The sequence below is a fragment of the Oratosquilla oratoria genome, chromosome 5, assembly GCF_046742065.1.
Source record: "Oratosquilla oratoria isolate Oo_2021 chromosome 5, ASM4674206v1, whole genome shotgun sequence".
Lineage (NCBI taxonomy): Eukaryota > Metazoa > Arthropoda > Malacostraca > Stomatopoda > Squillidae > Oratosquilla > Oratosquilla oratoria.
In genome coordinates this window covers 58764457-58777393 of record NC_134781.1, presented here as the reverse complement: position 1 = coordinate 58777393, position 12937 = coordinate 58764457, and the positions used below count along the sequence as shown (strand labels likewise).

General features: G+C 38.6%; 1 protein-coding gene across 4 annotated transcripts in view; it reads left to right on the top strand.

Moving 5' to 3' along the window:
* The window catches only part of LOC143025511 (ral GTPase-activating protein subunit alpha-2), a 148020-nt gene that overhangs the window by 117468 nt on the left and 17615 nt on the right, over positions 1 to 12937 (top strand). For all 4 annotated transcript variants that reach the window (XM_076185291.1, XM_076185289.1, XM_076185290.1 and 1 more), the window contains 8 exons: positions 86 to 340; positions 3465 to 3806; positions 3974 to 4155; positions 11173 to 11347; positions 11917 to 12018; positions 12173 to 12355; positions 12468 to 12626; positions 12847 to 12937. The exon at positions 12847 to 12937 is cut by the window's right edge and continues 37 nt beyond it. In XM_076185291.1, the coding sequence (XP_076041406.1) occupies positions 86 to 340; positions 3465 to 3806; positions 3974 to 4155; positions 11173 to 11347; positions 11917 to 12018; positions 12173 to 12355; positions 12468 to 12626; positions 12847 to 12937 (1489 nt within the window). The remainder of the gene's footprint in view (positions 1 to 85; positions 341 to 3464; positions 3807 to 3973; positions 4156 to 11172; positions 11348 to 11916; positions 12019 to 12172; positions 12356 to 12467; positions 12627 to 12846) is intronic.

Here is a 12937-nt window from a genome sequence, read left to right as displayed (position 1 = left end):
GTAGACAGTATTATCTGTAAGTTTTATATCATGCATGGTGGAACTTTGTGAAATAACTAGAACTAAACATCCATTTTTCCTTCAGGTAACAAGCCACATTGTGAATCATCTATGGCATTTTCCACTTGGAGTTGGAGCCCAGCGACTGTCATCATTGGTAGTTGAAGGAGACGATGTTCCAGGCCTGGTTGGGGATGAGCTCTCCTCTGAGGTGTTCATGTCACCCCACATCCAGCTCTTTGCTATGAACCAGTCTTGCCTATTTTCCCTTGTTCAGCTTCCTGCCTTACAGGTGCCTGGTGGTGCTGCTACTGCTGGATTCAAAACTCCAAATTCAGAGGTAAATTCCAACTAGAAATCTTACATGATGTCCCAATAGTGGTTAAATTTTGTAACACATGTGTAAAATCATTGTGTACACAAGCTTAGATATTTTATAAATATACATGAAAGTATACCTATTGTGGAGCAGAGTACAGCCAAATTCCTGATATTCAACCTTTGTGGGAGCTAAGTTAGGTCAGATAACCAGAAAAGTTGGATGTTTGGATATCCACTATAAAGAGTATGGGGTTACAATTTTTATTTCAAAGTTTATTTTTCATAATGCATATTTTGAATACTGCCACCAAGTGTTCCCACATGAGTCATAAAAGGCAACAAAAACGAGACTGGGATAGGACTAGGCATCCTACTCTGTAGCCCCAAAAGGGACATTCCTACAAAAAGCAAATACTTAAGAGGGTCTAGGAGGAGTTTTCCAACCAGTACCCTAAGGTTTGGGTCTTTTAATGTGTGTGGATGATGGTACAGACAGGAGCAAAAGGGAAGGGATAGGCAGTATGTTTGTGAGAAGAAAGAAGGGTGTATTAGCATTGAGTGAAACCAAGTTGAAAGGGAGGGGCAAGTTTGAGTTTGAGAGTGGAATTGGGAAGGTGTCGAGAGTGAAGAGAGGACAAGGGAGAGAATGGGGTGGTTATACCAGTAAGTGAAGAGATAGGTAAGCATGTGGTGGAGTGGATAAGGGTGAAACTGGGGAGATGTGGGCCTTTGTAAGTGCATATGAGCCTGGTAGTGAGAAGAGTATAGAAGAAAGGGAGGCTTTTTGGATAGATTTAAACAAGTGCATAGAGGGTTTAGGAAGAAATGTCAGTGTAGTGCTATTTGGAGATCTCATTGCTAGGGTAAGAGATGAATCAATAGACGGAATGCTTGGAAAGTGTAGTGTCAAGAAAAAATTGTAGTAGAGAGTTGATAGTGGAGATGTGTCTAGAAAGAGAGCTGATGATATCTAACACAGTGTTTAGGAAGAAAGTCAAGCATAAGTACACATGGGAGAAGGTGGTGGATGGAAGGGTGGTAGATAGGGCTTTAATGGACTATATAGTGGTAACCATGAGAAGAGTAGAAAGAGTTTTGAATGTACATGTTCTTTGAAGAGAGAGTGGGGGTATCATAATTTTTTGGTGGAAGGTAAGTTGAGAGTGGAGGATAGATGAAGAAAGAGGAAAAGGACAGAATGTAAGGAGGTGCTTAGAGTACACTGCTTAAATGAGAAAGAAAAGGAGAAGGAGTACAAGAAGAAGCTGAGAGAACAGTGGGAGGTAGTGAAGAACTAAGAGTGGAGGAAGAATGGGAATGTTTCAAGGAGGGAGTCACAAGGTGTTCAAAAATGGTGTGTGGAACAAGGAGGATGGGAGGAAATGGAAGGGTAGTGAGTGGTGGGATGATGAAACAAAGAAGGTTGTAGAAGAGAAGAAATGAGCATTTACAGATTGGTTACAAAATAATACGAGAGAATCATATGAGAGGTACAAAGAAAAGAGAAGTAAAACATAAAATAAAGGAGGTAAAAAGGAGAGCATAAGTGAAATGTATGACAGAAATTTTTGAAGAAAAAAAAATGATAGAAATAATTTTTGGAAGGAAATTAAGAGAGGAAGGGGAAGTGAATCAAGTAGAGAAGAAAAGGTAAGAGGTGCAGATGGAGAGATGATAATGGAAGAGACAGCAGTAAGAGAAATATGTGCAGAGTATTTTAGGGAGTTGCTTAATGTGAAGGAGGATAGTGAGGGGAAGGTAGTTATAATGGGAGGTGCTAAGAAAATGACAGTGATGAATGAGGAAAATGGAGGAGAAATAAGAAAAGATGAGGTGAAAACAGTTATTAAAATAATGAGAACAGGTAAGGCACCTGGGTTAGATGGGTGTCATTCAAAGTGTCTAAGAAGGGAGGTACAGTGATGGTGGACTGGCTAGTGATTTTGTTTAATGTTTGTCTAAAAAAATGGGTTGATGAGTGAAGAAAGATTAATAAAAGAGGTGTGGAAGGAGTAAACATGAGGGGGCATCCTAGGATGAGATGGATGGGGTAAAAGGGGCATTGGGAAAGAGGGGAATGACTGTTGAGGAAGGACGGAAGAGGACAGAAGATACAGGTAAATGGAGAATGGTTGTGTATGGATGGTGCTGTGATGCATGAGGTGGAGTGGGTGGGGGAAGGGGGATGAGGGAGTATGTATGAGAAATAAATTGATGCAGCCCAAAGGGATTTCTCCTTATCTTCTTTTCTGCATGAGGGGACAGAGAGGGGGGTTGCCAAATTGATGAAGCGGCCTTGCTGTGGATGTGCTGTGTCTTGCGACACTGCTTCTGACCCAGGGCAGTGGACAAGAAGCTAAGATTAATAAAAGTGGGGTTTACCTACCTAGACAAAGAAATGGTTAAAAAAAATATCAGTCACACTAATAAGGACTAAACTAGAGTATGCTGCAACACTATGGTCACCCAGTACCAAAAAAAGAATATAAAGAAAATTGAACAAATCCAGAGAGCAGCCATGAAAATTGCCCCAATACATTCAAACCTGTCATATGAAGAGAGACTTGATAAATTGAAATTACCAACTTTGGAACATAGGAGAGAAAGAGGCAACCTGCTGACCATTTACAGAATCATGAAAGGCATAGAAGTCCTTGATAGAGAGGAGTTACTAGATTGGGATAAGAGAAATACAAGGGGACATGAAAAGAAATTCAAAAAGGATAGTTATAGAAAAGACCTGAAAAAAAAAAAGGTTTCCACACAGAGTGGTTGATATCTGGAACAGACAGGATAAAACAATAGTGGGTGCTAAAACTATACACGAATTTAAGAGGAAATGAGACACTGCAAAATACAAAGACAGGATACCACGAGCATAGCTCCCCTTCCCATAAGATACAACTAGGTAAATACACCAGTACACCACAAATGTCCAAGGTTTCTTCTCGGAGAGGTCTGTGTGAGGGTTTGAGGATTTGCCAGCTGCTATGAGGCTATGGGTTTTCCATTTGGTGAAATTCAAGGCAGCAATCATTATTATTATTGTTTTTGGTAGAATTATTTTGAAAAAATAATCTATATGTTCTATGTATTGTAAATGCTCTTCTGTGATTGACTGTTTGCTTTACCACTTTTTTCAGGTACGTCTTATAATGCGTGACTTGTCAGGAAAGTTTTCATGGGATGCTTCCCTTCTCTACTCGCCTCCAATGGATCTTCCCCATGACCCAAACTTGGATGTCCCTCCACCTCACACTGCTGCATCACACTTTGGTGCAGGGATTGCATTCCAAGGTTTTGGGCAGCATATGGGCATGGGTCCTCTTGTTGGAGCAGCAGGAGGGCTAGGTGGGAGTCGAGATGATGTTATGTCTTCTTCCATTCTTGTGACTTCCCCTCCAAGACATACACTACGCCACCGTCTGCCAGGAGTTCTCCCCACACATGAAGACTCGGCTGATGACCTTGACAATCTGGATGATGTGAGATTGATGACTGTTGTATAATTATTGTAAACTATTCAATAGAAACTTGATTTAGAATGCCATAATAAGCCTCAAACATCTTGTATCCATTATTAATATACTTAACAGATATGGAACATTTTTAGTATATAGTATAAGATATCAAGTTTTGTCTCACCTCACAGTTGCTCAGTTATGTTGGTCACACTAGTCCAGAAGTGTTAGAGCAGTTTGGACGTGCATTGAACGAGTCTACTGGCCCTCCACTAGCTTTGCCTATAGAGGCAGAGCACGACACAATCACAACAATTCTTAACCAACGCAACATGGAGACGGACTTTTTAGCAAGGCACACCTGTGATACAAAGTTAGTTTATGCTGCAGTTTATTTGTTTTCACTCTTCTCCTTTTCTGCACGAGGGGACGGAGAGGGGGGGGGGTTTGCTGAATTAATGAAACGGCCTTGCTGTGGATGTGCTGTGTCTTGCGACACTGTTTCTGACCAAGGCAGTTGACAGGGTGCAGGGATGACCCGTCATCCAGGAGGTGCCGAGATGAGAGGGAGGGAGGAGGGTGGAAGGGAGTGGAATATGTAGGGGATGGATTGGGTGAGAGTGGTTTTTGTACCTTTTTCTTTTTGGCTACCCCCCATGTAAGGGGGAAAAAAGCCTTTGGTATATGTATATGTATGTATGTACTCTCTATTTATATATATATATATAGAGAGAGAGAGAGAAAACATATATACTGTATTTTTTGGACCATAAGGCGCGGGCAAAATCCTTAAAATCGGCCAAAATCGGGTGGTGCGCCTTATCATGAGGTGCGCCTTATGTGTGGCTTCAGTGCAAAAAAATGCCTCGGACAGTGACGAATTATTTTGACACGTTTCATAGCTAGCCTGCCGACAGCGACAGTGCATAGACCTAGCAAAAGTTACAACCAAGTTATAACCAAGATGGGTGTATCTTGACAAGAAAATTGCGAAAACTTCGACAGTTTTCGAGTCCATGCCACCGCATTCATTCACGCTATCATGGCTATGATATGATAGCGTCCACAACACAAACAGCCATTTTGCATTGGTCTAGTCTTGCTCCACTCAGACTGTAGTCATTTAGGTATTTTTTTAGTTTCGACCATGGGCGCAATATGGCAATATAAAATTAATTATTAATTTTGTAAATTAAATGTATCAACGTAATATGCAATTTTGTGGGCGGAAATGAAAATGAAAAATTCCTTGCTACAAACAAATATGCTAATGAATGAAGTCGGTAGCATAGGATCGGGACGCCAACGTCTCTCACGATGACGACAACGAGGACGAGCTGGATGGCATTTAATTTGCAGGTAATGATTTATTAAACAGGTTAGGTTAGGTTAGACGAATTTATCACCCTTTCATTTCTTAGACGTCGGCATCTATCATAACAAACATGGCGTACCATTCATCCGACACGACTTCGTTACTTACGAAATCAGTTATCGCACCTTTTTTTTATTTCCGCTCACAAAATTGCATATTACGTTGATACATTATAATTTTCAAAAAGTTAATAATTTTCTATTGCGCCCATGGTCGAAACTAAAAATTACCTTCATTTGTAATCTTGTGTTTTTAAGTGAATAGAGAATTCCAGGAATAAAACTGCTAATGTTGGTTTTATTCCCCACAATTCCTGTAACGTGTTTATGTTGTTTTTTAGGGGTATTGGCAGGGCAGACCGTCCATGGAGGTGGTCTGATTTCACTGACCAAAATAAAAAATATATAATTTTTTTTTGTAATTTTGCTAAATCCCAACCAATTTTTCTCATTCAACAACGAAAATGTTCAGTTCTGAATGCACTCACATATGCATGATTATCCGATGACGAGACCAGGTGCGCCTTATGTAAGGACGGGGAATAGCAAATTACGGGTGCGCCTTATGGTACGAAGCGCCTTATGGTCCGAAAAATACAGTACATTAATATATATAATATATATATAGAGAGAGAGAGAAAGAAAGGGAAGAGGGGAGAAGGGAGTGGAGTATGTAGCAGATGGAATAGGTGGGAATGGTTTCTATGCCTTGTCTTTTGGCTACCTCCTGTGTAAGGGGGAAAAGAACCTTTGGTATATTTACCTAGTTGTATTATATGGGAAGGAGAGCTATGCTCGTGGTGACCCGTTTTTGTAACTCGCAAGATCAAGTTTGTTCTTAAATTCTTGTATTGTGTTTGCACACACTATTTTTTCATCCAATTTGTTCCATATATATATCACTCTGTGTGGGAAGCCTTTCTTTTTCAGGTCTCTTCTGTAGTTATACTTTTTGAGTTTCATTGCATGTCCTCTTGTTTTTCTTCTGTCTCACTTTAATAAGTCCTCTCTATTGAGGCATTCTTTTCCTTTCATAATTCTGTAGATGGTTAGTAGGCCCCCTCATTCTCTTCTTTGTTCCAGGGTCAGCCGTTCCAGTTCAGCCAGTCTTTGTTCATATGTCAGGTTTAAAAGTGTTGGGGCCATCTTTGTCATTGCTCTTTGTATTCTTTCTAATTTTCTTATATTTTTCTTTTGTACTGGGTGACCATATCAGCGCTACATATTCTAGTTTTGGCCTTATCAGTGTTTGTAATATGTTCTTAATCATTTCCTTATCCAGGTATTTAAAGGCCACCTTTATTGATCTCAACAAATTGTATGTTTCTCTGACTATTTTATTTATATGTTTATCTGGTGACATGTCTTAGTGATGATTACTCCTAGATCCCTTTCAGAATTTTTTTTTTTTTTTTTTTTTCTTCTTCTTCTTTCCCATCAATTCTATACTGTCCTGATATTCTATTCTTGCTTTTCCCAAATTCAATTATACTGCACTTCTTGATGTTGAATTCTACCTCCCATCTCTTGCTTCATGCTAAGACTTTGTTCAGATTACTCTGTAATGAGTCACAGTCTATTTCGGAGTTTATTCTCTTTAACCCCTTCCATACGGTGCCGCACACGTAGGCGTCATGGACTTAGATCTCAGTGGCAGCAGCCAATGCCAGCCGTACGACATGTCGTAATAATACTCGCATCATAAAATATAGTCACCGCTTATATCGATCGTTCTCTCTTTCACCCGCGAATTTTGAATACCACAGAGAATGGGATTCAGGGCACATTTGAGAGAATGTAAAAACACAGGGGCGACTACAATAAATATAATCAAGACGCCGATATGGCAGCCTCGCGAATACACTCGCTCCCCATGACGCCTACATGTGCGGCACCGTATGGAAGGGGTTAATAACTTTGCATCATCCACAAAGCAGTTCATGTAACTTTCAATACTTTTGTCCATGTCATTCACATATATAGCAAACATTATTGGAACTAGTACTGACCCATGTGGGACGCCACTACTCATTTCTTCCCATTTTGAATATTTGTCTTTGATAATTGCTCTCATTTTTCTTCCATGTAGAATGTCCTTCATCCAATTCAATAGTTTTCCATGTATGCTTCCTATTGTTTCCAGATAATGTAATAATTTTCTGTGTGGTGCCTTATCAAATGCCCTTTGTAGGTCCAGGAAGGCACAGTCTGCCTAGCCATCCCTTTCTTGCAATATATCTATCAATCTTGAATAGAAACAAATCAAATTAGTGGTACATGATTTTCCCTGTCTGAATCCAAATTGCCTTGGATTCAATATATTATTCTTCTCCAGATATTTTGTCCATCTATCTTTGATGATTCTCTTACAAATTTTAACTATTGTACTTGTTAGGGACACTGGTCTATAATTTGTTGGGTCATCCTTATTTTCCCCCTTATATATTGGCACTATATTGGGATTTTTCCAGTCTCCTGGTAGTTTTCCTTCTTTGAGTGAGCATTCAATTATTTTGTATATTTTTCCTGTTAGTTCATCTATACATTCCTTTAGTATCCAGTTTGCAACTCCATCTGAGCCATGTGACTTGTTAACGTCAAGCTTTAATATTTGATTCCTTCTTACATTCTGAGTAATATTTAATTTCTTCATTGGAGGAAATCTTATTTCAATTCTTTGATCAAAGTTTTGTAGATTTTTTTTTTCTCTTTAGTGAATGGAGATTTGAAATGATTGTTCATAATATCTGCCATTTCTATATCTTCTGTGTATTCTCTGTTACTTTGATGTAATTTAAGTATTTCCTGTTTATTTTTTAGTTTGCCATTTACATATCTATAAAATAATTTCCGTTGATCTTTACATTTGTCTATTATGTCCTTTTCATAATTTCTTTTTTCTTCTCTACATATTTTTACATATTCATTTCTTAGTTTGGTGTATTTTTTCCATTTCCCATCTCTTCCAGGCTTTATCTCTTCTGTCTTTTGTGTATGTATGTATGTATATGTAATATGTATATATATATACATACATATACCAAGGCTTTTTCCCCCTTACAAGGGGGGTAGCCAAAAAGAAAAAGGCACAAAATCACTCCCACCCACTTCATCCCTGAACACACTCCACACCCCTCCACCCTCCCTCTTATCTTAGCACCTCCTGAATGATGGGTCATCCCTGCACCTTGTCCACTGCCCTGGGTCAGAGGCAGTGTCGCAAGACACAGCACATCCACAGCAAGGCCGCTTCATTAAATCGGCGACCCCCCCTCTCCGTCCCCCCATTGCATAAAATGAGAGGATGGGGAGAAATCCCTTCAGGCTGCGTCAATTTTGCTCACACATACTACCTCACCCCCCATCCACCCGCCCATTCCACCTCATGCTATCACAACATCATCCATATACAACCATTCTCCATTCACCCCTGTCTCCTGTCCTCTCCCGTCCTTCCTCAACAGACATTCCCCTCTTCCCCAAAGCCCCCCTCACCCCATCCATCCACCTCATCCTAGGACGCCCCCTCATGTTCACTCCCTCCACATCTGCCTTCCACACCTCTTTTACTAGTCTTTCTTCACTCATTCTTTCCATGTGTCCAAACCATCCTAATATTCTTTCATCAACCCTATCTCCCAGCTCCCTTTCCACCCCCGTTCTCCTCCTCACCTCCTCATTTCTCACTCTATCTAGCCTAGTAACCCCCATCATACTTCTCAGACACCTCATCTCAAACACATTCAAACTCCTTCTCTCTTCTTCTCTTAAATTCCATCTTTCTGCCCCATACAGTGCTATTGGCACAATCACTCCTTCATACAGTCTCCTCTTAGCATCCATTCCCAAATGTCTATTCCTCATTACACTCTTTAATCCACCAAGGCATTTACTCGCTTCTCTCAATCTACATTCTACCTCCACTTTTACTCCACCTTTCCCTGCCACATTTGCACCCAAGTATCTAAAACTATCCACTTCCTCCAGTCGCTCTCCCTTAATGCTCACTTCCAGTGTACTGCCACTTTCACCCCTTGTACATCTCATCACCTTACTTTTACCCACATTTATCTTATATATATATATATATATATATATATATATACATACATACATACATATATATATATATATATATATATATATATATATATATATATATATATATAGTTTGCTACTATCCAGGCTGCCATCCAGCCCTTCTACAAGGGTAATGAGCAATTTGAATGTATTACACAGTGTTCATGTCACTTTTCACCAATCTGTAACCTCTTGCAACCATTATCCAGAATGGGTAGAGCTCATTTTGTATTGTCATACAGAGAATGGTCCAGTGATGTATTGAAATTTATGGTGGGGGGAAATCATACTAGCCTATTATAAGTCATGAGTAATTTTTCCCTACAAAGGTCCCACTTAGGAATAAAGAATGTCAGAAATCCATGTTTTCTACTGTAGTGAGATTCAAGTTTTATATATATATATATATATATATATATATATATAATATACATATACATATATATATATATACATATATATAATGTGTATATATATATATTATATATACATATGTATATATATATATATATATAATATATATATATATATATATATATATATATATATATATATATATATATAAACCATTGATGAGGTGGGGGAGCAAATTGTGTTACCACAACAAGTAACATATTTCTAAAATGATAGACAACACTCATTTTCCTCTTCCACCATTGTTTATGTGGATGATCATAGGGAGCATGTGTACATTAATAACATTGTGAAGCCAAAGATACATACATATACCAAAGACTTTTTCCCCCTTATAAGGGAGGTAACCAAAAAAACAAAACCATAAAAGCCACTCCCACCCATTCTATCCCCACATACTCCACCCCCATCCACCCCCTTCCTTACGTCATTTCTTGACTCCTCCTGGATGACGGGTTGCCTCTGCATTTCGCTCACTGCACTGGGTCAGCAGTGTCACAAGACACAACACATCCACAGCAAGCCCACTTCATTAAATCGGTGACCCCCTCTCCATCCCCTCATGCAGAAGCCAAAGATGATTTGATAATAATCCAGCTCAATAGATACAAAATAACAGCAAAAAACACCCAAACTCACTTAATGGAAGGATCACCCCAGAAATCATCAGTGACATTGCTTACCCCCAGACAACCATTACGCAATAAACTACCCTATAATAAAATTATATGGCCAAGCCCCTCCACTAAAAAGGAACCAGAGGGATTGCCCATGAAACTATGTGGGACAGAGACTTGAAATTTAAAGAAGGCAGAAAAGAAGACCATAAACATGTTTGAGATGAAGTGTTCAAGAAGATTGTGGGAGTTATAGATAAAATGGGATATGATGCAAAGCAAAGAGTGGGGGTGGAAAGAGACCTGGCATATGGGGTTGAAAACAAAATACTGTGATGGTCTTCGCATTTAAGAATGAGTGAAGGAAGATTTGTAGAGTATGTGTGGAAGGTGGAGGTGGATGGAGTGAACTTGACTGGAAACCCAAGAATGAGATGGATGGGATGAAACATTGGTTGCTTTTGGAGTGACTGTTGAGCAGGTAAGTGAGAGGGTAAGAAATAGGTCTGTCTAACTATCTATATACCAAGAGCCTTTTTTCCCCCTTACAAGATAGGTAGCCAAGTCAAAGGCACATATCTACTCCCACCCATTCCACTCCCCTCCACCACCCTTTCCTCCCACTCAGCTTCTCATGGATGATGGGTCATCCCTGTACATGTATATATATATATATATATATATATATATATATATATATATATATATATATATATATATATATATATTTATATATATATATATATATATATATATATATATGAAGGCATTTAAGACTCAACAGATGTTATTTGTAGCTAGAATACAGGGAATGACAATGAGCCAATATTATGTTTACACATGGCATGATTCCCATTTTTTGGAAAGTATTGAATTTATTTCTATATATATTTTCATTTGGACAGCATGATCAGCCCTCATGTGCAGTGTCCAAGTCCAGTGGAACCCCGGTCAGTGTACCAGCAGTGTCGTTTGCTCTTTGACCAGCTGGGTTTTGCTTCATGGGAAAAGAGAAATTCTATTTACACACTGAAGAAAAATGACAAGTTATTACGGGAGTTGAAAAATCTAGATAATCAGGTTTGTAACATTACTTCATATTTGGTGTGAATATATTTTCATTGATTTTACTTGGGATCAGTTTCAGTTGTATGCTATGAAATAATAATAAATATAGTTGTAGGTAATATAGATACCATTACTTGATTCCTTAGTATTGTAGATTCACAATTAACTCTTAAAATGTCATTGGTCACAAAAAAGGGTTTCATTATGTGTTGGGGTTATTTACCAGTGTTGTTGTAATGAATGATGTATGTTCTTCAGTGTGACTTGAAATGTGTTGGTTATATGTTCCATTGCCTGGGACCTCTCTTGTCTGATACCCATGGCCCCTAGGAAACTGGACATGGTCATTTGTTCAGCCCATGTCACTCACTGAAAATGTTGTATTGTGTGGAAAGAGTATAAGAGAGTATGTTATGTTGTGGTCAGTATCAGTGTGATGGTTGCAGGTAAGGCATTTGGTGTCTGTTCTCAGGTTAATTCTGCACTGGTGTTGTTTCAGTGCTAGTTGGTGACCCAAATGTAGATGTACCAATGTAATTCTTTCCTAGTCTTGATGATTTACCAGAGTAAAAATCTTCCAGAAATGCCGTGAAACCCACAAAGTAGCTGTGATCTACATAGCTGAAGGTCAAGAAGATAAACTGTCTATTCTGAGTAACAGTGGTGGCTCCGAAGGATTTGAGGTCAGACATCATAGCCATCAAAACATTGTGTTGATGTTGAAATATGATTCCATAAAATAATAATGCTTATCATTTTTATTTTACTTTATTATTTTTTATTTATTTATTTATTTTTATCTACTTATTTTTATTTTATTTTATTTTATTTTTTCAGGAATTTGTTGGAGGATTAGGTTGGGAAGTGGAGTTAGCAACTCATACTGGGTTCATGGGAGGGTTGCAGAGAAATGGATCAACTGGTGAAACTGCTCCTTATTTTGCTACCTCCTTGACTGAAGTCGTTTATCATGTCTCAACCCGCATGCCCTCTCATACTGAACAGAGCATGCTGCAGAAGGTAAGGCACTAAGCAGTTGTATGTAAATTGTACTTATTTTTGGAAAGTTGTGACTAAGCTTTCAGTAATTCTCTCCGTTATGTTCAGGTAAAGAAATCATACTTTATTTCAGACTCGTCACTTAGGCAATGATGAAGTACACATTGTGTGGTCAGAGCACACAAGGGACTACAGAAGAGGCATTATTCCCACCGAATTCTGTGATGTACTAATTGTCATCTATCCAATTCCAAATATGCTTTATAGGATTCAAATTTCTACAAAACCAGATGTAAGAATATTTGAGTTTTGTTTTGATATATACTATTCTGTATGCCCCAACCCCCTTTTTGGGAGAAAGGGTCTGTTATCTATAGATTTCAAAAACTACTCCTCTCATATGGTAGAGAAATTGTATAGTAAAATATTATATCCTTGATTTGTATATCCCATTTATAACTTAACCAATCTAATGTTTTGTCTTTTCTTTTTTTACTTATTTCATACATAAGGTTCCACTATTTGGCCCACTCTTTGATGGTGCCATTGTGACTCACAAGGTATTACCTGGACTAGTTAGAACAACAGCCATCAATGCATCTA